Genomic DNA, 26,315 nt, shown 5'->3' with positions numbered 1-26,315 from the left:
GTTCCTGGACTCAGTGGTGTTTTTATTGCACAAGAAAGTCTCAGAGTAAATACAGTGGTTTTTTTATTGCACAGACAAGTAACTTATATACAGTAATGGGCCTGGTGGCGTCGTTTTTCATCGCACAAAAAATCCTCGTGACTTCTGGAGGGACGCAGACTTGCGGCGCTTTTTTGCAGGGCCGTGCGCAGGACTTGAAACAAAAAAAGTAATAGTGTACATATGTGACCTTGGACTGATCAGCTGCAGAGAGGAAAAGAAAGATAGAGAACATTAACGTCTGGCCAGAAAGAGAGGAAGCAACCTGAAAAATACGTACTACACTCACCTATCCTTCTTGCTGGATGACGCCAAGGCTTTCATGTGGTTGTAGTTTACAGCCACAAACCAAGTTCCGACGATAGCCTGACGAATTACAGTGCGTGCAAGGATATGGCCATGTTCATTGACGTTGCCGAAATTGATCTGAAGGTAGTAGCTCTTGTTTGAGGCGAGGGTAATCTGCATGGAGTATACAAGAATGAAAAGCATTTCCAACTGAGGTGAGGTTGAAGAGTTGTTCATTGAACTCAAATGCTTTCACTCTGAAGGATGCAATGCAGTTAGTAGATGCTATCGGAAAAAGATCCCCGCAATCGTCTGTTCGGAATGGGACTTCAAGCATTGCTTCAATTCCCAGCTGACCTCTGAAAGATTCATGGCTTTAGTCAACAGCCTTTGCTAGTTAGGAAGAATTTAGTGCGAAAACTAAACGTTAGGCAGAAGAAACAACTTGGAAGATGTTCAACAGCGCTAGTGAACATCTTTCCTTTCCCTCTTCTAGCCTTCATGCCAACTTCACAACATGCAACAGCATGCTCTCCCGACCAGCTTTTGCAAGTGTGCTTTGAGATAAGTAACAAACACAGAACCTTTCCGTGTTCCAGAGCCTTCATTAGCACTTGCGCAAACAAATTTATGTTAAGGGATGTGCCATTTTGACCGCATAGGCTTAAAGGGGCCATGAAACAAGTTCAGTGCATTTTTTTTCCTGTTGGTAGCATAGAGAGAGTTATAGTGATGCTGTTAGCATCGATCGTACCGCATATATTTCGGTTTTTAATATTTTAATGTGCAAAGTTAGAACAAATTCACGACGCTGAAGGTGTCACTACACTGTGGTGGTTTTTAGTAGTAGATATGACATCATTAGGGGGAGATTGATGATTGGACAAACAGTAAATATACTGCAAATTATGTTAGTAAATTAAGATATGTTTTGTCAAGTTTTTGCGTTTTATATTGTATCAACAAGACCTACACGGTTCCTGACGTAAAAGCACTGTAAGGCAAGTAAAACAAAGCACCACCAGAGGCTCTGGCTATTGTTTTGCACCGAAGGACACTGCATCTTTCTGTACGCACCTATGACTTAGCAACTTCCAGCCGTGCGCAGTGGATCCGAATATCGAAACCGCAGTGCTAACACACCTAATTCGCATTTGCCGTAGCCACGCCAAATCGACCAAAATTTGTTTTTGTGCCACTCTTTGTGCCTTGCACTGCGCTCTTCACAAAGCTGGTGGCAGTCCTGCGTAACCAGGACGTCATGGAATGCAACTGATTCTCTCCAAAAACTCTGATGTGATTTTTCAGAAATGTTTCACCGCTTCAGGACTGACCCTTCGCCAGGAGTGACACATTAGCCGCTGTCAGTTTTTTTTTTTTTTTTACGTGAGCCGGCAAGGCTGCGTTTATGCATGAGACCTTTCAGGACCGGTTTGGCAGACGCGCCAGCTTTGTCGTTCTTCAGCGTCGGAAGTAAAAAAACAGCGCACTTTAGCAGAATTCTCGGCTTGCGGTCCACGGCTCGAGGAAAAGTAAAAGGGGAAAAAGAGAAAGGCGCACAAAGGTACAGCAGGAGACAGCACCCTCTCCCTACTGCCCTTTGCTCTCTCCTCCCCCTAACCCCCGCAACCGGTCACCCACGTACCTCTTGAAATTTTTTTATTTATTTATTTATTGAATACTGCGGACATGCTGTATGTCCAAGCAGGAGAGGAGAATACATGCAGGAGGGAAAAGCAAAACAGGTGCGATAGTACCGAACGATATAAATACCACAAAACAAGCAACGCAAAAGTACAATTGAAAAGGCGGTTACAGTACAGCTACTAGACCAGCACTGAAAATCAAGACTGATTACAAAGCAACGGAGAGTTCCCCGGTAGAGCATTCCAGGGCATGCTTATGGCGCGAGGCTCGTGTAGAATCATTAACGATGTAATTTTCAGGTCGGATACCAAGTCGAGAAAAGTATAATGAATGAAGGAAGTTGAGACGGGCTTTCTTCATTCTATCTGCCAGTGGTTCTAAGTCTGCGAGTTTCAACATGGCGGAAGGAGAGTCTAGGCGCCTGTAACGGTTGTAAATGAATCGTGCCGCAAGTCGTTGCATTCTTTCTAATTTTTGGATGTCATCTATCGTGTAGCGGTCCCATACAATGCAGGCATATTCGAGACTTGGCCTTACAATAGATTTATATGTCTTCAGTCTTAGGGCACTAGGGCAACCGCTCATCCGAAGCTTCAGAAATCCTAGCTTTTTGCGGGGGGGGGAGCACATATTTTCGATGTGTTTCGTCCATTTGAGCCGTGACGTTATTGTGACACCTAGATACTTATATTCTTTTACAGCTCTGATTGCAATGTTATTAATGTTGTATGAAAAACTACGTTGCGTGGTCTTTTTACACATGCAGAGAGAAACTGTTTTGTCAAAGTTAATAACCATTTCCCATTCATTACACCATTTAGCTAAATATTGTAGATTTGCGTTCAAAGTAAGCTGGTCAGACACAGATTTAATAGACTTAAATATAATATCATCGTCCGCAAACGGCTTTACGGACACAGAGGGATCGAGAGCTTCTGGGAGGTCGTTTATATAGATATTGAATAGTACTGGACCCAGAACCGATCCCTGAGGCACACCTGAGTAAACCTCTAAGAATCGAGAGGTGGCTCCATCGATGTCGACAAACTGCTTTCGCTTTGATAAGTATGATGTGATCCAATTTATTATTTGATCCGGAATGCCTATTAGTTTCATTTTTATTACTAGTTTATGATGAGGTACTCAATCGAAAGCTTTGGAATAATCTAAAAAAATCATGTCGACCTGGCCACCACAATCAAGCACTTCAGCAAGTTCATCTACAGTGACCACTAGCTGTGTTGTAGTTGAGAATCCTCGACGGAAGCCATGTTGCGCTTTGGTCATTATTCCCGTGTGGTCTAAATAATTGTTGAGGTATTTGGTGAGTACGTGTTCTAGCACTTTGCAGGAGGTGTAAATCAATGAAATAGGGCGATAATTACCAACTTGCAGTCAGCTGCCGCTTTTAAAAACCGGAACCACGCGAGAAATTTTCCATTCATCTGGTACTGTACCCGACTCAAAAGACTTATTAAATATTATTATCAAAAACTTGGCTAGTATTTCAGCGCACATTTTAAGAAAGGTAGTGGGAATATTATCGGGGCCGGGGGATTTCTTGGGGTCTAGGCACAGGAGTAGTTCTACTATTCCTTCTCTGCTAATAGTGACACTTCTTTCGAGACTGTTCAGACAACGATCGTTTAACGGAGTGTTAAATTTAGTGAAAATGCTTTGTAAATAAGTATTAAAAGCATCAGCTATCTCCTTTTTATCTGTAATGGCAGAATCATTGACGGTAATCTTGTCAAGTTTTCTACTTCCTTTGTTTGAGAGAAACTGCCAAAATTTACTGGGATTTTCAGTCACGAAACGACCAAGCGTCTCACCAAAGTAGCGCTGTCTTGATTCTTGTAACTGTGAAGCAAGGGTAGCTTTTAGACTGCTAATGACAGAAATGGCAGTGCTTTTCTGTCTCCGATATCGTTTCAGCTTACGTTTAACGTGAATTATATCTCTGGTAATCCAGGGGCTTCTCCTATCTATCTTCTTTTTTCTATCTGGAACACAGTTATGCAGACAGAAGTGACAGAGAGTCCTAAACGTTACCCAAAGTGCATTAGCATCACCACTATCGAATGATTGCAATGAATCTTCTAAATAGGAAACGATGCTAGAATGATCCGCTAAAGCAAAATTTTTTACCGTTACGATCCTAGAAGCAAACTTCAGGGATTGGCGTGGTAGTGAGCAATAAAAATACCAATTTATGGTCCGAGATTCCATCATGCACTTCGTTAGTACAGTTTGTTATGCTATTTGGACAGAGGATTAGATCTAACACTGAACCTGATGATTCAGTTACACGAGTGGGGGCTAGAACCACCTGCTTAAGATTATAAGCTAACAGCATGTCCAGGAGAGTGTCTGCACTTGGTACTTCATCTGTGCCAATTTCGCCCATAACGCCCATTTCTCCCTGTGCCCCCATTCACATCCTTCTTCGCGCTTAATACTATCGCCCCTCCCTACTCGTCATCCAATTAATTCTGCGAATCTTGTGTCGCGTTGTCATAGCCTTTTTGAGAGGAACTTTGTCAAAGAGTCGTGTCGGAAGGGTACGGTGAAATTCAAGCAAGTTTAGGTTGAAAGCGATTCCCAATTCTTCCTTATTTAATTTAAAATCAGCGACAGCAGTGCTTTGCGCATGCGGTTCGTGGGTGGTTTGGTTGTTCGATTCCCAGTGCCGCCGGGTAGCTATCGGTTTCCAATGCTTGGAAGCAGGCTCCAGCTTTTTGGAGCAGGCACGGGAGCAGCAAAAGTCTTATTTTGGAGCAGCTTTGGAGCAGCAAAATCCCTATTTTGGAGCAGGTTTGGAGCACTTTTTAGGCTATTTCGGAGCACTTTTGGAGCAGACTGGCGACATTTAAATGCAACTGAGAGCAATTTTGTTTGCAACTAGTCCAAAAACTGCATAGAAAATGATCACGGATCCCACAGGCCCGAATTAATTAAAAGGACAGCAATTGGTCTGAAGATATTTGCTAGGGTTCATAAAAAAAAAGACATGTGGCAGCTATTACGAACAGTAGTTGCAGTACATTGGCTATTAATAATTTCAGTTCAGAAAAACAAAACATAATGGGGATAGTTTTATTTGTATTAAACAAAGCCAGAGCACTTCACTCCAAAAACAGTACATATGTGACTATGACACTGGTGGTAAAGCATTAGCCAAGACAATTACGGTAAACTGTTTCAGACTGGTTTACTACTGGATGTATCAGAGAAAACAAGTGAAAGATGGATCACAGATGGCAATTGGCTTGCAGTAAATATAATGACTAGAAGCAAAGTGGACTAGAACTAGCTACTGCCATATAGAATACAAAGATATTGCCGTTAAACCTTAAAAACAAAACCAGCAACAAGTGTCAGCTCGCTCACCACAGAAACAAGTGTACAAATAGGTTTGATACCAAAATTTGTGCCACTCAATCCACTTAATTGTATCATGCCAGTGAGAGCTATAAGGAAAAAAGACCTGCACTGTTCGCCTGATTCTGTCACGAACAATGCGCTGAGAATTCGAGCGACAGGACTTGCTTAGGAAACTTTAAAGCCTTTTAGTTCGTTCTGCATAACTTTTTAATAGCCACAACCAAACCGTCAAAACAGTGCAGCAGAATCTCGAATATACTATGTCAGAACCAAAAACAAAATGAATCAATACCCGCCAACCGATGGATTTTAAATTTCGGAAAACTGCGCAGCCAAACCAACGAGGGGGCTAACTTATCCTATTTACTCGCATAACTTGCGCCCTCACTTAATTGCGCACCCACAATTTATTACCCAAACATATATGAAAAAAAAAATGCACCAGCGTACACACGGGTGCACGCAAGGCAGGCTGTGGAAGAACGGCGCGAACGCGTTGCCGTGTATGGCTGTAAAAGGTACGAGCAGCGAGGGGACGCCGGCCGCACCACTGTTAGCCAGTACACTCTACCACTTTGAAGACGTAACCACGTAACTGGCCAGGCCAAGTCAAAGCAATTTCATAACTGCTGTGTGCGAGGTGCGAGCACGACAGGTAGAAAGCCCGCTGCCCATTCCCTCGCAGCTCCACGTGTAAGGAGTTCGTAATTCGTTTGTTAAATTAGCTCCGGTAAACGAAATTATATTCGCGCGCCGTTTACCCGGCCCACTCGCGCCGGCGGTTGCTTTCCAGGACAAGGTGTCCAAAATTCTAAACAACCGAACCGCTGGCGGTTCGGTTTGCCGCTAGTCAGCCGGGCCTATCGCGAAGACGCAGTTTTAGCGCCGTTTATCTTCACTGGCTCTGCGATTGTATCGCTGCGCGTTTATTGCTTAGAGCTGAGCACGTGGCGTCATACCATCGCGCGGTGACGGGGGTTGCGTCGACCTGTATATGGAATTTTTTTTTTTACCAGCGAGAGGTGCGAGTGGGAGTCAGCGTATGCGCGACAATGTAGGACATATGTGCATTATGACGTTCATGAAGTTTTTTTTAAGGACGTGTTCGCGAAATCTCCGCATCTCTTTTTGGAGCCCTTAACTACTGAAAAAAGTGCATAAAATATGCGAGTGAACCTGGTATCTCCTTTTCTGCACAACCAATACAGCTTGCTATTGAGGTAAGTTCACAATACCGGCCGCGATGAAGTTATATTACCAGATAATAGTTAAAAGTACTTATTTTTGCTCATTCTTGTACAAGTCATTTGTGACAGCAGCGCCGAAAAGCACGAGCTAACGAAACTGTCGATGCGAATGCGGTTGCGTCCGTTTCGTAGCGAGCGCCCAGTGTTGCCCAGCCGTCAATAACACTCAGCTAAATTTGGCTCTGTATACTTGCAATGGGCATAAATTGCCGTTTAGGCGCAGCTTGGCGCAGGAGATCAAATTGGCACAGCACGGCGCAATTGGCGCAGCACTTCCACCCCTGAATGCATACAAATTTTCTCGTGGTTTCTCTTAGGTGAATTGATTCGAAAAAATCTTTGACCTAACCTGATGTAGAAGAAAACACTGTTCCATCGCGCTCCTTGGTGCAAGGCTGCCCTTGCACCATTGAAACTCGTCAACAAAAGAAAACATCCTTATAGAAAAACACGGAACGAAAACAATTCTACGCGTAGGGTATGTACACGCCAGGAGCAAAAACGCGTATGCAATCCGTACGTAAAAGACGTCAGCAAAACCTTGGCCAGCATTCTCGGAAAGGAAGCGGTGGAAACTGGGTACCAGCCGGACACCATTATCAGGCGCCTCCTCCACTGCCCCAAAGACTCGTCGTCCTACACAAAAGATTCAAGGCGTGGTACGCAAAAACCCTGCTTTGGGTTGAAAACCGGTTACTGGTTTCATGTAAACACCACCCAGTCGGTTCCGGGAGTCGAGGAAGTGAGTCCAGTCGACTCCGCTGCCGAAAGGGGGGGGGGGGGGGGGGGTGACTCGCTCAACCCCAACCGAAGATAGCACGTAAACCGGATCGAGACGAGAGGGAGGGGAGAGGATAAATTGCGATCCTGTTTTTACGCTCGCGCCATCGCGCCTGCGAGCCAGCGGTGCCATGCCGCAATCTCGGAGGCTGCCACTGCCCTCACCGCTGTGCTGCTCGACGCTTGGTGTCGCTGCGCTCTTGGCGTACGCCAGAACCGGTCTGCGCATGCGCACTGCAGGAGACGCCAGCGAACCTCGGCGAGGCGCCAGCGCACGCGTCGGAAGCGGGGTCCGGTTGACAACAATTGGAGGACCGCGGGGCTCTCGGGGACTCTTTCTTCATAGCTTCGTGTTCTCCGAACTTTTCTTCGCGGTTTAATTCGTCCTTTCAGCGCCTCCGAACCCCTTTTCTGCACGGCTTGAAATTCTTTCCCTCAACTCGAGAGGGGGAGCCAGCCAGCATCAGGGACATGGAGATGCATGCCTCTTTTCGAAGCCCGTTCCGGCGTACAAGAGCGCCTACGCTGGGCGCGTACGCCCAGGAAGTGACGTTGGAGTTGGGGCTTTACACAACTCGACCCCCGATTCAATCTACCGCAGTACGGCAGTACGGAAAGGGTGAAGCAGCACAAAGCTTATGTCAAGCAAATGAACAGAAGCGCAGTGGTCGTACTTCCCAGCCATGCCACCACAGGGGTGACTTTGACGCAGTGTTGTAGGCGTTACCGAAAAAAAGTAACTAAATACGTTACTCGTCACACTAAAAAAAAGAACGCGTTACCGCCCTACGTAACCTACAAAAAAGGTAACGCGTTACCGTTACCGAAAAAAAGTATCGCACGTTACTTTGCCGTTACTCTATGACCATAAATTTTAATCAGTGTGTCTTCGCTGTAAGAACTCAAGATAACAATTTTATAAAGCTGATATTTCATATAATTCCAACTTCACAAAGAAAACAGCTGAACTCAACAAATTTACAGGAATTCTGGTGTGCTTCTGCTGACAAAATTACGCGGAAATCGTGAGCACTAAAGAAATGCTTAAATGTCATAGTTCCTGAAAATATAAATTTGCGCACCAAAACAATTTTTTTTTACTTGAACCTGCATAATTATCGCAAAAATGCGAGTGTTTACGTCAAGGTGTTCAAGGACAGCTTCGCTCGCAATAACCAGAAACGTAGCCGCAGTTGCAGATAGAAACAGCCGATTGACTGCAACCCCCTTTTCTGTGCTGTACCATTGCACTCTTTCGACGACTCTCTTGAGGCCGTCTTGAAGTGAACTGGCGACATTCCTGAGTTTGCTCAGAAGAGGGAACTGCTTTCACAAAGAATGCGAGAGTGTCACCTGTGAGAGACCTTTTGGTTGGAAAACAAGCTTACGCAGAAACTGACTGACAGATTTCTGCAAATGGTCCATTGGAAGCTCGGCATGCGTCCACTCTTTAGAGAATAGTGTGCATGAGTGGTCTGGGGATGGAGACAAGTGTGTGACTGCGTGTTCATGCTTTTTTTTTAGTTCAGTGCGTCGTCAAGGGCAGGTGTTTTTTGGCATGCATGCGAGCCGCAACACGGGTCGTCGAGAACACCTGTGTATTTTGTTTATTTGCAAAATCATTTTCGGCGTTTTTTTTTAAGAGGCGGAGGCGGACAATTGGAATAAAATGTAACTAGTAACGTGGCACCTCACGTTACCGAAAAATGTTAACGGAAGTACGTTACCCGTTACAGTTCCGAAATGGTAACGAGTACGTTACTAAGTTACCGAAAAAAGTAACGCGTTACCGGTAACGCCGTTACTTGTAACGCCTTACCGACAACACTGCTTTGACGGCCCTATTGTGGTGGAAACAGAACCAAACTGCGCAGAAGCCTATTACTTGAGTCTTGACGGAAGAGAATGTTGAATGTTCTCTGGGAACCACTCCCTTTTCCTACATCGACGGTTTAAGCTCCGTGACCCTGCGGTCGACCTTATGTGGGCTAAAAAAAGCCTCCGCAACGCGCCCGCAGTAGCACCTTCAAGAAGTAGTAGTAATCGTTTACTGACAAAAAAAATACAAAGGAAGCACGAGAGCTGCAGCCGGTGGAATTCATGGAATTCACAGCCGGCGGAAGTCACAGGGAGAGGATAGCGAGAAAAAGTAGGGAGGAAAGTGACCGGCAGAAAAGACGGGGAAGCTTTGTGCGCAATTCACAAAATACAAAAAAGTATCAAGTTCGCGCCGCTCGCAAGCTAGTGCATAAGCATTGTTGTACACATTTACAACACGCGTAAATTTACTGCATCTTCAAGGCCGCGTGCACGTAGCGTCCTGTCGCTAAGGGACAGCGCGAGCGGCGCATTGCTCAAGTGGCCCGGTTGGAGCGCCCAGCGGCCGCCTTAAAGCAGAAACAGAGGCAGTTTTGAAACGTCGTGTTATCCTACAAGAACTTATTTGGCGGGCATTTACTTCTCAATTCAATGGAAATTATTATAAAATTTAAATTGGATTTGCCTCTGGGTTGCAGCTTTGGGAAAAGGCGTAGCTTCGTGCACAGCAAATGGCAAATTTGTCAGAATAGCTCACAACATGCCGTTCTATGAACTCTTCGTTATCACTTCATAGTTTGCACACACTTTTGACATGAACGCAGAAATTAGCAGCGATTACGGCAATGGCAAAGCCCTTAGCGACGGCGAATGATCGAGTAATAGGAGGCACTTTAACAACCTAGAAGAAATGCTGTGAATTACCACACTACGAATTGTTACACTGGACAAATTGCCTAATGCGCACAATCAGTTAGTGAAACAGGCACGAAACGGAGCACCAGGTTCCTTGCATAGAATCCTGCAGTACTTGCAACATACAAGTTTATGGGCATCTATATGTGTACAGATGACAGGAGTACAGCAAGTAGCCAAACGAATTCGGCTTGATTGGGCTTGTACCCTTACCGAAATAGCTTTATATTCAATAAAGAGACTACAGAGGTACACTGACTGCAACGCATCCCTGCTGCATTTTGACCACATCGCCTAAACTTTCGAAAAGCTGACCGCTATTGAGTTTTAAGACGTAGCGATTAATGCGCTAATACCTAAGTTTCGTTGCTTTTTATTGTTAATGCGCACGCAATTCCACTATCACTCATCCTCAAGTAGCCACTGTATGCGTTTGCAATAGTATTTATTTCTTTATTTATTTATTACCTGCATCGCCTGTTTTAGGCATTACAGCAGGGGGACATCATCGTAACAAAAACTTCGAAATCACATGCGCAAAATGTATCTGTAAAGCTCCAGAGTTTCCTTATAATCCTCTCTGATACCCATACATTTCGAGCGCTTTCTTGTAGCGGCCCATGTTTGTGTGTCTACATCCGATGGGGACACTTAATAAAAGCACGCATTCACAAGGCATGACTTGATCTCCCTAAAGCAAGTAAAAAAAGCGTAGACGTACGCCTAGCCAAACGCACCGAGAGAGGGCGCCACACGTTTCTTGCCGATGCTGAGGATGTATGATGAATAGAAAAATTGCCAGGGAAAAAATTTGCCTCTTTCAAATGTAAAATACTTTACATCTATCAAAAGATGGGACATTTCGCTACCTAAAGCTCCTAGAGCAGGCCGATATATTGCAAATCAGGGCAGCGGTGAGTGATCAAGTGAGGACAAGTGGGGTTTTTTTTCGCGACCTCGTCATAGGCTTCATGCGACCATATCTCATCGCGCAGGGTAAACGCAATATTTAAGCCACAGTGATGAAACTTTATTAAAAAAAACTTTATGAGGTATTTAACCCCTCAGTCTGATAGCTCGCTTGTAACTGTTATGCATGACCAGATATTGATTTTTTATTTCTCATCGCCATTCAGTTACGCGCCGCCGCGCCGCCGGCTGTCGCGAGATGGCGCGACTGGTTTTTCGAGGCGCGTGGGCCGGAATCCTGGGGACATACGCCCGGATATTCATATAAGACCTTATATGCCCAATTCCCTATTTGTTCATATCTGGATTTTTTTATATCAAACCAGATATGACATTTCCGTACGGGTTGGCCAGCTGAGCGCCCACGTGGTTGTTGTGGGCGCTGAGGTGACCAGATAGGCTGTTTTGATTGGTCCCACCTGATGGCGTCATCAGGAAAGTGAAATGGGAAGCACCGCGAAGACAGAGTTGAGTACAGTATTTTGTTTGCTTGTATTTTGAAATTTCTTCATTGAATAAATCCAGTTCCTCTGCGCCATTCCTGTAATTCAGTTGAGTCGGCATCTGTATGACAAAGAATTCAGCTTAAGTATTGCCGGCATCCCTTCAAGCAGTGCTTCACTTCCCTTTTAACCAGCAGCCTGTTCTGTTAGCTAAGCCAGAAAGATCATCGCCCTGTTGGCTGTGCATAAAAGTTCTAAAAATAAGACCAGGAACATGTTTTCTCCACAACCTACTGCTGTCTTGTGCGAATGAAAGAAAACCATGTGAATCTTATATGTACATAGAGAGACTTATGTATATGCTGATTTGAAAAGATCGCTGTGCACAAACTACTGGCCTAATAGAGCGTAAACATCGGGCTGAAGGTAGATATTATGGTCTGCATTTTCCAAAGTAACAACTGCTGTTGGCTGTGAATTCAGTTTTCGCAGATGCGAGCCAAGGAGCTGTTCCAATAAGTTTCTCCACCTACGGGACAGAGTAACCGAGAGCTTGGCTTGGTGGGAGAGTTCTAAATTTTTTTATATAAGTTTACTGTAGCATATTGTTGTATTTTAGATGGATAAGAGGTAGCTCTACATTGAACTTGTCTTGAACTTGTCTGCGAGCTTATTGTACAAGCAAACACACCCAGGACGCACTAAAATAACACCTTCGAGCGTATAAGAGACCACCCGGAATTCACAGATTGCGATTTCACAGTAGCACCCAGGTGACATTAAGAGTCTTATTCAAAGCATATGAAATGTAGGTGACCTTGCTGAATGCGCATCTCACGTAAAAAAAAATTGCCGATGATTGCGTTACTTCCTAATGCGAAATTTGATCGCAGCACATCAGTTGCTTTGAAAGCTTTTCGATAGACTGAGGCAAAGAATTCAAGCAAGACGTGTGTACAATTACAGACAACTTGCTATTTTTCACACATATTCCTTCCTCAAGAAACACTCCGCTAACAGTCTTGATTGTCATGAAGAAAGCTTTGGGGTCGGATAAATAGATAAATATATGCTCGACTTGCTGCACCAATGCCTAGTTCTCAAAGAAGAGGCCTATGCAAGTATTTCACGAGGTTGTCACGCCCGTGGGAGGCGTTATGAGCGAGAGGAACAGGATGTTCTCCAACATGAGTGGTAAGTAATTCCTGTTGGTTTGCCTTTATATCTACATTACAGTGCCCACCCACCCTGCCACTCTGGCAGTTAATGGTTGATCGAGAGAGTTCGCTCACTGTTGTCAGCGCTAAGGCACACGGCTAGCTCTCTCTCTCATCACCCCACATAACTGTAAGCGCGATTCAGGAGTCCACTGACCCAGGGAGCCAGTTATGCGCATTTGCTTTCCTTAAAATGATCAATGCCAATGAACACAACGAACCCAAAGGCGTACTACTATGGCTTCAGCGCTGCGTTTCTGGAACATTTGTCAAAGGCAACGCATGCAGCGCACATCAGTCACTACCGCCACATAGCTTAAAACACGATTGAGGTGTCCACTGTTCCAAGAGGGCAGTTATGTGCCTTCCCTCTGGTTCAGGGTCCACAGAGATGTGTGAGACAGATAGTGCGCCATTTCGTTTCTTCAAAAACCAATTCACCCATTTTGCCCTCTGTTTTCGAAGCTGAGGGTTACAACGGCCGGGTGCCAAAGAGCTGCGCTCTAAAAGCATAACAGATACGAGGCCCTATGCACTTGACGAGACCCATCAGTGAAACTGAATAGCTCCCTGCAAGCAACTAGATTTGCAAGTGCCAGTTTCTGCATGCAATGAAACGAAGTGCCGCTAAAATGTTGTCCTCTGCCTTGATTGATTGCAAGAGGTGACTTGTTGGGCAACTCTGTTGGAACAGTAAGGGATTCTCGCGGCCACTCAAAATGTTTCAGTACTTCGTATGCAGTTTAGGCAGATGAACCACAGGGGGATGTAAAGTCACCAGGGCTGCTTGACACTTTTTATTTTGACTCAACTACCAGAAGCTTCCTACAGAGCATCCGTTACTGGTTAACTGCAAGGCAGTGCTATGTTATTTTCACATCCTCTAGAGCCTTAGAACGGACATGAAATTTTAAAGGTGGATTATCCAAAGCATCAAATAATATTAGGTAAGCGGTCTTTGACAAGCCCCTTCCAGCGTTACTGTTTGGTTACAGAGTGACTGTGTAATGTTTTGTCTTTTACAAAGGTCTGACACCTTCAGGCTGCTTTTCCATTGGGCTGAAAACCATGAACATTTGCGGTTGGCAAATAGAAGTTCCCGTGAAACAATTCTAGATTAGCTAGTTCTTCATGGTGGCTTAATGGAGGCATGCTGGCATGATTTGACATGGCTTCAGTAGCTTGCCAGACACAGTTGATATAAGTGCTGAACGGCAGCTGTACTTCTTACCCTGAAGTGTATTTGCGTGGTGCAAGGGGTGCGATTTATGATATGAGTTGACCAAGCAAGATCCCCACACTTCTGTTGTCCAAGATATTTGTATGTGGTATTAGTAGCTTGCAAAAGAAGATTGTAGAAGGTGTAGCTGTGAGAGATTAAGTTCTAACACCGATGAAAAAACTATTTTATACTAGGAAACATTTAAGGGAATTAGCCATTTCTTGCAGCAGTTCACCACTGTGAACAGTCGACCCGTAAGCTCTCTCTATAATCATGGTTACTTAATTTAGCCTGAATTACACCCCGGTGTCTGCTAAAAGGCCTATGGTAGTATACCATTAATGAAGACTGGAGCGAAAAGGGGAGCAAGAACTGGGCACTGGGGAACACCGGAAAGAATAGAAGCAGGAATAGACTTATTTATGACTAAAAACTCCCTTCTCTCATTACATTAAGCCTTCTCATTAAGGAAGGCTTAAAAAAATCATAACTGAAAACACTGCTGTGCAATGAGAAAGAAGACAAGATATCCGCCCATTTTCGAAGAGTATCCAGCTTCGTGCACTAGAAAATACATCGTCTAGAAGGTATTTTCAGGCAGAATTCGGGTATAAAATAGATATTTGAGGAACCTGTTCGGGGTGAGAGAACTGCACAAAATAGAGTTTTACCCAAAAATCTAGGGCCCTATCTTAGTGACAAAGATGTGCAGCTGGTTTCGAATTGGGGCCATACACTTGGTACTGGAATGGCGCACACTCGAATCCAGAATGTGTACCCAGCGTACATGAAGCTAGTGTGCTGTTGCGTGCACTTACCGGTCTATTGGAGCTTCCGTCGAAGGCGTACAGCTTGAGCTTGGAAAAAGCCAATGATGTACCATTCCAAGAAGTACCCGGTCGGGGCGACTCCGGGTGCATGTATTCACCGGCTGCGTGAAAGGAAGCGGTAAGTCGTTCATGCCACGGCACGCACATGTGATCAACGTTACATGTGATGGCAAAGGTTGCAGAACATATACTGACCGCATACTCCAGAGTCTTGGATTAAACTTATCCAAACCACGTACTGCAACTCGTCCACCAGGTTATTAAAGCAGATCGTCGGAACTGGCTGCATCAGCCTGCACATAAGAACAGTGTCCTCTGCTTTCGTCGACCGTTTTCAAAAATTCAATTGATAACGATGCACGTCAGAAGAACTTCATTTCCGTGCAGATCGCAACGACGCAACACTCAGCATAGTTATGAGAGAACAAGCTTTGTGGTGCTTTGATATGAATACATTGCCCGAGAGTATGTCCAGGTATGAACAGCACGAGCGTCCGTGCTCTGCCAGCTGCACGGTTGCGTTCATCCGCAAAGGGCACACGGCATAGCGGGCAGATGCGGTTTCGCTACTGGCTTAACTACCACTGCATAAACCACTACGCTGCAGTTTATCAACTGTGCGTCAACAAGCTTGAATTAAGTTATTTATTTATTATTTATTTACAAAATCCTGCGGACACTGAGTCTAAGCAGGATAGGCAAAGTCAATCAAACCACGAAAGACGTAACATTTCAAATAAACAACACAATATAGCAATAATTAGTTAAAACTCGTGAGACAACGGTTTAATTAGCTGATTCTAATCTGTTATTGTGCGTGAAAAGAACGAAAACTTGTGTCTGTTCCAGCGAATATAAGGGTTAGAGAACTGGGATGGTGTTTTATGAGTTTGTCTGGTTGGTGCCAGCGTTAAGAATGATGAGGGAGCCAAACCAAGTTTGTTATGGAATAAGAGAGCAATAAATTCTAACCTAAGCTTTTCTTCTCCAATGTTCGAGCTCTGTATTCTTTCCAGATTTTTTTACGTTAGATTTAGTATACGGGTCCCACACTATGCATGCATATTCGTGTTTAGGTCTAATTATTGAAGAATAACAAAGTAGCTTGATGTTAGAAGGGGCATTTTTTAGTTTATGTCTTAAGTAGCACAATAGATTGCTATTTGTGGTTACTCCTAGGTATTTGTAGCTGGATACTTATTGAAGAGGGCGAGGGTTGTTGCTAGTCGCGTGTCCTAGTCTGCAGTATTTTTTCTATTATGCAAACGTAATTAAATAGCAGAGAATAATTAGCTAACCTTTTAATTATAGCCTTCAGGAAGAAAGTGTCAATGCAGGAGTTGTAGATCCCATAGAAAAATAACTGTTAGCCGTGTTTGCAACCCAGTACCACTGATACAGCTTCTTTTATTTGCCTTAAAGGAAAACCCGCGAAATACAAAAAGAACCATGTGATAGGGAAGCAGTTTCAGCGTTCCCAAACGAACGGTCAGGCAACGACATCCATTGCAACGCTGTCGAGAGCGCGCCGAAGCCGCCGAAAACGTCGGTGGTCAAGATCGAAAATGACGAGCGAAGCTCGTTGTTATGATCAAGAAGGCAGTGTGTCCGCGCACATCGCATGCAGTGAAACCGTCTACACTTCTCCTCACTATCCTCTCCCTTTCCCTTTCATTTCCGCCGGCTGCAGCTCGGGTGCTTAAGATATTAGATAGCAATTGCCGCGGCCGGCAACACTCTTTTGCTTCACTTTTTTATTTTTTAAATAAACAACTACCACCACCACCACCTGAAGTTTGCTCCCACTGCACCAGCGCCACTTCTCCCCTGCCGGTTATTTTGGCGTTTCTGTCCGGGCACGTCGCCGGCGGAGCGCATTGAGCCAGCAGCCTGTCGACTGGTACGCGCGTGCTGCTCGCGCAGCTGGCACTCTCTCTTTCATTGTGAGCACGTGCTGTCCTGCTTGCGGGCGCACAAAAGTAGTGTTGTCGCTCGCTGTGAGTCATGGCTGGAATTCCGCGACGTTCTAAGAGTGGAGAAACTTGTGTCACGGGCTGTCACAATAGTTCTCTGAACATCAACGGCCAAGGACTGCCGTGGAATTCTACAGAATTCCTGGACATGTCCTACATTCTTGGGGGAAAAAAATTAATATTGGAAAATTGTAACGTACAGTAATGGAAATATTGAAGGTAATGGTCCACCCTTTCTATATGTAGCAAAATCTTAAAAATTTTTCATCGCTCGTATCGAGCAGTTGACGATAGGAAAAACGTCCATACGAAAAAAAAAATGCAAGCCTATCGGTGGGAGATTGCTAGTGAAATCTTCCAGTATATGAAAAAAAAAATGCGTTCATACACTCTTTCCTATTCAAAAATGTTTTTGTCCGTAATTGTTGGGTATGAAATGGATTAGAACGAGAAACAGCCGGCCTCGATAACTGCTGTGGGCAGGATGAAGTAAGCTTTTTTCTGTTGCTAAACACGTTTGGTATGTTGCACGCGTAATATTATTGCTGACCAGTTTTTGCTGTAATTCACTAAGCATGCAGTGTTTAGTAAAGCCCGCGCTGACGAAACTCATTTTTTTGCCATTTTTTTTTTAGTTTGGAGACTGACAACAACAGCTAGCGGCGTTATGCAGACGCGTGTGAGGCAAGATCAGTGATCGCCTCAATGATCCGACTTGTGACGCCTGGCTCAATTTTCGAAGTTGCTTTACATATAAATTTTTTTTTAAAATAATCAAAATGTTTGCTTGCACCTGAATGTGCGCTTGCATATGAGCGATGGCTCTGCAAATAAATTGTTTTGGGGGTGCGCGTGCGCTGTAATCGGCATTAAAATAAATATACCAACCGCTTATCTCCGTTGTAGCGATTGACCAAACTAGAGCATTTTTTCTCTTAGCCGTATATAGCAAGCAGCTGGTAGGCGCATTTCGTGCGTGATTTCGCTTTTCTCTTCAGGCTCGCGTGTCGCCTTAAGGCCACTTTATTTTAAGTTAAATTATTTTCATTATTATTCAGCGAAACACGTAACAAAATCCTCATTATTTGGCCGACAAACCTACATGCACCGAACTGGTCAGCCACCCAACGAAATTAAGGTCCCACTCTGACGGTGAGCGGGAACCATTTTTGGTGATATTTGTACGTCGACTGTACCTCGCTCGTTCGCTTCATAAATATGGTTCAGATATCTCCGAAAAGCTAGTTTGCTCTGCTTTCAAAAGATGCATTTGGTTTAACGGTAGCTGGAAATTTGTTTCAACTGTAAAAGAAAACGCAAAGATGAAAACTGGCAGTTGAGCTCAACTTGTCTCAGGAAATGCAAAATTGTGAAGAACCTCTTGCATCTAGAGAAATATCTTTCGAGATACTTTGAGATCTGTTGCTAGTGAGCATATTTAAGCATTTAGAAGTACGTGCATAGATTAGTTTATTAGCCACGCATGTTTGAAAAGCATAGAAAACAGAACAATGTAATATGCAATAACTTTTGGGATATGCATTGTACTGCAGCGACTTTTTTTACAGTTTGAGATCATCTAATAGCTCTTCCAGTCTGAAAATTTCATTCATCTGCCTTGTTTAGTTTAAAAGTTATTCCTGATCAAAGCTAGCGTTTTTTCGAAATTAGTTAAAAACAATGCCATATTGTTCAGGTAACCAGCACGTGGCAGTTCTGACATTTTGCGTGAAGAAACTTAATACTTCGCTCTACACGGCTAAGCATCGCCTTTACTCTACGGCTTTTGGGGAATGCGCAATGTCTCGTTGATTTTAGCTACCTTTTTTGTTCTCCTCTTGAAGGGCACAAGCTCTTGAAACGTTCCGCGGCTTCTGTTTTTTTCGCAAATATACTCTTAAAATGTCGGTCTCTCATTCTTTTAATCAACTTGTAACAATTGCCTACAACAAAGTCCACAGAATACAAACAATAATAGGAATAACGCAGCGACATGCGATAAATGTAGACAAATTTAGTAAGTAGCGCCATCTACACACTTGCACGTGTACTAAATAATCACAGTTCAAAAAAATAACGAGTGTGGCGCTGCTAAACATTTACAATCAGGAAGTGTTCACGAGAGGGAACGATATCTCTACGATGTTTGCACGTTTCCCTCGATTTTGCCCTATGTAGTGTGTACAGTGTTGTAGTGTGTGTCGAACTTCCAATCAGATTTCCGCCATATTGCTTTGCTGGATTGTTTTGTAGCGTAAAGCTAGTAAAGCCACACTACGCGGGTCAGAGCCGAGTTTTGCGCACGTGCTCGCCGCCTGTTATGCGCATGCGCGAGAACCGCGTGACGTCACGAGAGGCGCAGGTCCGCAGGTGCGTCGCCTCCTCGCCACAGCTATACCACAGCCGGTACGAGCCCCTCGCTGCCTGCGCCGCCGGCGTGCGCTCCTCTCCGACGCGTGACCTGCGCGAGGAGGGTGCGCGGAGAAATGACGGTCGCGCTCAACATGTAAGCTCTGGTAAGCTAAGGAGAGTCGAGCCGCTGCCAAACGGCGCAGAAGACTGGAAAATGTAAATTCTTCTGATCCCGAGGTTGTCGCCTGGCAGTTCGCCGTCGAGCAGCCAAGGCGAAACGTGCGGCCGAAACACCGGAGCGCTTTACGCTACGTATATCCAGGCATAGCAGAGCTAAGCCACTGCCAATTTTTTTCACCGGACGCTACGAAACGCATTCTGGGCGTCGTATTATTTTTCGAGGACAGCTTTGGCATTGCTAAAGCGACAGGAAAGAAAAGAGACAGGCTTTCGCTTCGTGCTGCCGGTTGTTCGTTGTTCCGGCTAGCGCTGTGGAGGGGAAGTTGGAGAGCGCTCGATTCGCCTGCACTCAATGCACCAGTTCGGCAAAGTTCTGCGGCAGCGGCGGTGCGGTGGGTGTGTACCGCTAGTTACGGCACTTTGAGCGCAGTTTGGCACTGTCTGCTTCCAAAACGGATGGCCGAGTGCAGGCCTGGTCGTCGCTAGCCTTTGCGATGCCAATGAATTGCAGCCAGCTGTTTACAGCCTAGATCAGCGGCAGCCAACATCTCGTATCTCATGAAGAAATGTGCAAACAGCACATCACAATAACATGTTGCCATGAACCAGCCTCGATCAGTTTCTATGGAGAACTCGAGCAGCGTTCTAGCTTGTCGACGAGTGAAAGTTACTTGAGTATCTGCCGTTTATCACAACCCGCAAATCATCATCTGCTTCCATGGCGGCTGCAGCTCCACTATTTCAGCACTAAACATCGAGAAGGTGCAGTTTTCCTGAACTAGACTCGCACTTCTTTCAAACGAATGCCGTGGTTCAGAGGGCGCCATGACCACCGCTGAAATGAATTCATCTGGTATATAAGTCGGGTACAACTCAAGAACGGAGCAGCACATGCCCATCAAAGGAGACCGCCCAGCCAAGCGCGTCGACCGAACAGTTTTCTGTTAGGTCTCCACAGGGGCGCCGCGACAGCAACGGTGGAGACTGAAGCCGCCACGACCGTCTGTTGCCTAATATGACCACACCTGTAACATTCAGCGCTTTTGCGCAAAAGACGCTCTCGCGCGGACATATGCGAAAGGTGAGCACCCCAGCCCTCTCCCCCCCCTCCCCCTTTAGTGGCCAGTGCAGTTGAGACAATAAACGGGGGCACCACACCTACTAGCACCTTCGCCTTTCTCCCTGTCTTTTCCCCTGCTCCAGCTCAGGTGCTCCAAGAGACGATGGCGGATGCCGGGGCAGCAAAATCTTTTCCTTTCTCTTTGAGTTAATATTCTTTTAGCCTTATCCCGAACAAAGGACATCCGCCCACGGCGACACGGGGACAAAGCGCAGACTCCTTCGCTCTCTTTCGCAGGCTTGGCTGCATGCACAGCCACACAAATCGACGTGATTGGCTGAAGAGCTCCCTCTGAGTTGCGTGTGCCGCTTCGTTCTTTAGTTGTAACCGACTATAGTGCTGAGAAGTCCCCTTTTTGGGAACTGGCACAAAGGACCGCCTCCTCCCCTTGCAGCGCGCCCCTCCTGCAGGCGGGGTAGACTATAGCGCCGCAGGAAAAAGAATTCTCGGAAAATGATTACAAGCACGTTATAAGCGGTGTTTACATGACGGGTTGAGTTGAGGATTTGAGTTGAGGATTTGAGTCCAGTCAACTCCGCTGCAAGGGCTGGGTTGATTCACTCGACCCCAACAGCAGATAGTACGTAAACGGTCGGAGTCGGGCTAGTGGAAGGGGAGGTGATAAATGCGAACCTGTTATTCGCTTGCGCCGTAGCGCCTCCGAGGCAGCCGTGCATGACGCAATCTTCCAGGATGCCACAGCCCTTTCCCGCTGCGCCGCTCGACGCTTGGTGTCGCTGCTGTTGAACCGGTCTCGACTCGCTAAAATCGAGTTCATGTAAACATGCAGTCAAGTTGGGCTGACCTTCCTCAACTCGATCTCCTGGCTCGACCCGCTGAAGTCGTGTTCATGTAAACGAGGCTATAGTTGCCTGACAACAGACGGTGTGAAAATAGTAGCTGTTCCTTCAGTTTCCAGGTACGCGCGCGTGGACACGCACGCATACACACACACATACGCGGGCGCACTTCTTCAATCTTTGATCCAACCAAATTGAGGAAAATCGGCACAAGGCACGGAAGATATACATTTCAGCACGCGATGGAAAATTCTGGAGAGAATAAGCAACCTAATGATGCAAACTGGATGCAAGAAAGACGTACGTCTAAAATGAATAAGAGCACGCAGCTGAGGGTCCAAACGAGAGAGGGGAGGGGGTCGCCCTAAGTGCCTACAGAACTATCGCTTTGTAGCCGACCCCCTTTTTTTTTTTTTTGGCAGCGTTCCTGCACACCTCGCCCCCCCCCCCCTTTCTTCGTACAATGTCTATAAAAAAGTCTCGAGTCCGCCTCGTGAATGGCATGCATCTGTATACTGCATTTTTGTGAACCTTGGAAAAATTCCGTCTAAGTTGATCGGAATTGGTTGCAAGGTGCCGCCGCATGTACGACGAATATTTGCTTCTGAGGTAAACACATTCTGACACCCTGCGGTGCGAACCCTCTCAATAGTAATTTCACGTCTCTTGCGCAATGTCGATTCATCTCAAGGGTAAACAGAAATTGACAATTGCCCACTTCTCTCGGCCTTTTTCTTTACCAACCATAGTTTATAAGGTTAGACAGGCATACGCTGAGCGTTGACTAAATTGTATAGCTGTCTTTGTTATAGTTTTCTTATCATAGATGCAATATCATTTGATAAAAAAATATATTTTTTTTCAGCGCTATAGTTAGCAGGTTACACTCTAGACCAGGAGTGTTCCGACTACTACTAATATTACTATGCATCAACAGTGACGAAGTGATTGAACGCGCAAAAGACGAGGGCAGAAGGAAGGACACAAGAAAGGCACCGATTTCAACTATAAGGTTCATTGAAAAAAAAAAAAACGCTAGAAATATATACATGGGACATAAACATAATTAATTTTCTTTATTTCACACCTTCCTTATTTTTGGCGTCCGCTTCCTCTTTTCGCTTACTTACTAATTTGCTCTGTGCAATTATGTCGACAGTTATCACTAACTCTCCCAAGTTTCCACTGTGTCGACGTTGTGCCTTTTGCGATGCGGGCTGGGCAGCATTATTTTTTCTTTTTCTTTGCTCCCACTAATATATGTCACGACATTGAAAACAGTAAAGTCTGTAGTCGGGTAAAACTCAAGAACGAAGCGGCACATTCCCTCAAAGGAGGCCCTCCAGATAGTAACATCGACGGCACAGCTTTCTGTGGCTACTTAGCCAAGGCTAAACAAGAGAGGGAAGGAAACGGTCCTCTGTTCCCGTGCTGGGCATCCTTGTCCGGAACAAGGATCACCCCACCTCTGACGCCGTTTGGACAAAGACGGTACCCTCTTTGCCCCGGCTCTCCAACTTTTTCCCTTCACCCTTCCGGAACCATAGACCGAATAAAGGAAGCCCCAGAGAAAGAAGAATGCGGAACCACCCCAGCCAACACCTCCCCCCACGCACGACGGCGACTAGCAGCCGGGTTTGCCATGGTTCGTTTGTAATCCTCTGAAGGCAGGCGCAGCAGCAAAAGAAAAGCCTTCACGCAGCACGGGTCAAGAAATGACCGGACACGTATCTCAACATCTCAACCAAAACCAGTCTCGGGTCGCTGGGCGCAAGACGGGTAGACACTTTCTCAGTGATGGATCAGTGTCGTAGCCTGGTGGCAGAATATGAACTACTTGCAAGATGGCGGCAGTGGAACCGCCACCTTAAGTATCTTGCGAAGATGGCCGCGCCAAAAAAAATGGCATTTACCTCGAATTTCACGTCTTAAATGATCTCGTCATTTACTTGCTATACATATTTCGTGGTTACGGTACTGGCTTTTTCGTCAACAATCTGCTACACGGAGTGGGCCTGATCCACTAGCAGTTCTTATTTCAAGTTTGCGCAGCGAAAAAAAAAATTCACTGTCCACTATTTCTTTTAACCTACATCTCAGAGCGTACTGCAGTGACAGAAAGAAATGCGAATAGCGCGGTGCCTAGACGCTGTGCTTTTGAAATTTATTTTCGTCACGCTTATACTTGGCTCGCAACACAAATACGCTGGAGACATCCGTGATACAATAATGTACCACTCTAGCGTCTTTTTGTTACTACCGAGATAAAAACTCATTGAAGATAAATTCCCACTGCGCAGCGCGTGGGCGCCGTGCTGTTCGCATCTCTTTATAGCGCCCCTGTACATTTTGCTAATCCTCTGAAGGTCGTCAGCGTTCAAGCAGGAGGGAAAAAGCTCGCGACTGCACAAAGAGATTTGCACGCCGGCCAACACGTGCAAAGTACGTGCAGAACTGGCTTTTTTTTTTCAGGAGAAAGCGCGCTGCTCGCGCTGCTACTCAATGGGAGGGGTGACCGGTTTGCCCGGTCAAAAGTGCGGAGTCGGCCAGAGAGGGCGCTTTTCACTGGCGTCCGCAGCGCCCCCTGCGAAGCTGCGGTCCCCTCATTTACAGCGCTTCTTCAGCGGGCTTTGCAGGTGACACGTGCAATCCCGGCCGCGGTGGTTAAATTTCGCTGGAGGCGAAGTTCTAGAGGCCGGTGTACTGTGCAATGTCAGTGGTGGCCGAAATTTACGGAGCCCTTCACTACGGCGTCCCTCACAGTCTGATCGCTTTGGGACGTTAAACAACCTAAACCCTTTTGAAAACATACCTTCCTTGTGGGCTGACCTGCAGTTCCATCTTGGGCAGAAACTCGTCCCTGTTGACGAGCGCTACCTGAGGAATCCTCACCGCAGGGTGGAGCGGTACGCTGCTTGTGGCGCCGGCAGCGCCAACTTGTTGCTTGTGATCAGCGTCGGCGTCCGCGCTTTCACCGACGACATCGACGGTCTCCGAATCGCTGCTGTCTTCTTCGTCACTGCTGCTGCTGCTGCTGCTGCTGCTGCTGCTGCTGCTGCTGCTGCTGCTGCTGCTGCTACCGCTACTGCTGCTGCTGCTGCTGTCGCTACTGCTCGCAGACAAGTTGCAAGCGCCCAGCAGTTCTGCATATCCGTTGTTCTTGGGCTTCGTGTCGTCTTCCTTCGGCCCGTCGGCAGCGGACTCACCAGTGACCCATGCTGCTGGCGCCATGTTCGACTACGCGCAAGAGGAAGAGGAGTCTCGTTGCTGCCAACACGTGGAGGTAAAAAAATGGTGCTTAGGGCACAACAGACGTCCGAGTGGCGACCTGCACTTAGGGCCGTCGGTGATGCGTCTGGCCTTTCGGACGCCGGGCGCTCGTTTTATAAACGGGGAGTGCCTCGGCTCTGGCGTTGGTTGGTTGGTTGTCCTCAAATGGCATCGTTCGGCACCTCAGGTTGGCCACTTCTTCTGCCCATAAGAGTCCTTCGAGTGCCACATCTCTTTTTTCTTTTCTTGTTTTTGTCGAGTACCTTCGCCGTGAATGGACAACCTTGAAAATTGCAGGAAAGCTGACTTACAGGAAGATGTTTTCCAACCAAAAACCCTCGTTCACAGACACGGGCTAAATTGAAATATTCGTTGGCGTCAGTTTTTTTTTCTTTTTTTTTTCTCTCAACAGACACGTTTGTTTCGCTTCCTGCCCAGCTGCCTGAAGGGGTAGCGCGAGGGGAGATGAGTCAGTAGCCCTCCGCTGTATCCTCCTTCGAAAATGTGAGGAGGGCTGCCCCCAAATCTGCGTGAACCTGAAGCCTCTCGGACCCCACCAGCTTTCGGGGTAGAGTGTAAAAAAAAGGTGTGCAAAGGTTACAATGATGCATTCCCTTGACGAGTACCTGTGTCGACCCGATCCTCGCGTTCGCGCCCCGGCTCTATTGTGTCCTTTCAAAAATTTACCTCTCATACAAGTGAAGGGACAGCTCCGCCCGCCCTTTTGGAAGAAGAATGCGAGATTGCCGTCTGCGAACGAGGCTATTTGGTTGGAAAATTCTGGAGGGCGCTCGTTATTCTGCAAGTTGTCAATTTTTTTTTTTCACATTCCCTCAAAATGCGGTCTCACTCAACTCGACTTCTGTCGGGCTCATGTATCCGCGGGACGAATTCCCTGTGTTGGCTGAAGCTCTGACAACCGGTTCCGATGCGCTTGAGTTGCATGCGCAGTTTCCACAGCTATTCTAAAAGATTTTTTTTTTTTTCAGCGACAGAGCTACCGGGCGCTTTATGTTAGAAGGAGCACAGGGAACGCTGTGAGTAGCTAGAGAGGAGGCGGCCAGAGATGATTATCCGAGGGCGAAGACACGATCTTGCACCCCTGCCTCGCGCTATGGCTCATCGGTTGAGAAGCGCTGTCCTGAAATGCCGCCAAATATTTCGAATCGGCTCCTGGACAATGCAGACCACTGGGAGGCCAGATCTGCGAATTCCCGTTACCTATCGCCGAAATTCACTAATTGTGCAAGGATCGATTCGCCCCAGACCTCAGCGTGAGCACAAAATGTTTTCTTATGCTAGAGCAAACATAATGAAACCTAGCAGCAGAAGCGATTTCAATTGAAAAGTGACGTGAAAGCAAAAGTCCACTGATTTTGCGGACATCAGCTATAGGACTACCACGGTGCGTATATCTCTGACTTCCCGCATTCCCCGGAATGGAGAAAAAATGAGCATTTCACTATACAAATTTACTACACAAACAGTGCCAGTACAAAAAGATAGAGGGGGGGGGGGGGGGGTAGTGCAATATTCACATTCGATCGCTTATTTTCTAGACAGATGCTGCCGCACGTTCACATCCGTGTTCACAAGACAGTAGGGAATCAGAACTGTTGGAACTATCACAATTTCGTGCCGATCACTAACGATATCAGAAAAGCAGGAACGTTGCCTCGTGTGGCAACAAAATGCAGTTCCAATGAATGGATGGAAATGCTATGCTAAGGCCACAGTAGGGAGAAACTCGACGCGATTGTAATGAGTACTTATTAGCTCTTGCCAGCTATGTCCCGCAGTCTCCTGTCGAAGTTTCACAGC

At 46.1% G+C, this 26,315-nt stretch overlaps 1 protein-coding gene across 1 annotated transcript; it reads right to left on the bottom strand.

Moving 5' to 3' along the window:
• Positions 1-239: 239 nt before the first annotated feature.
• LOC149342725 (uncharacterized) lies at positions 240-24,455 on the bottom strand. Its single transcript, XM_089546838.1, has 5 exons — positions 24,037-24,455; positions 14,995-15,092; positions 14,788-14,900; positions 329-501; positions 240-243 (listed from the first exon to the last, which is right to left on the bottom strand). Exons 1-5 carry the CDS (start codon positions 24,453-24,455, stop codon positions 240-242), a joined length of 807 nt encoding a protein of 268 aa, XP_089402964.1.
• Positions 24,456-26,315: the final 1,860 nt, after the last annotated feature.

This window comes from Amblyomma mixtum, chromosome 5, assembly GCF_055824585.1.
Source record: "Amblyomma mixtum isolate Tamu chromosome 5, ASM5582458v1, whole genome shotgun sequence".
Taxonomy (NCBI): domain Eukaryota; kingdom Metazoa; phylum Arthropoda; class Arachnida; order Ixodida; family Ixodidae; genus Amblyomma; species Amblyomma mixtum.
This window is presented reverse-complemented; position numbering and strand designations above follow the sequence as displayed.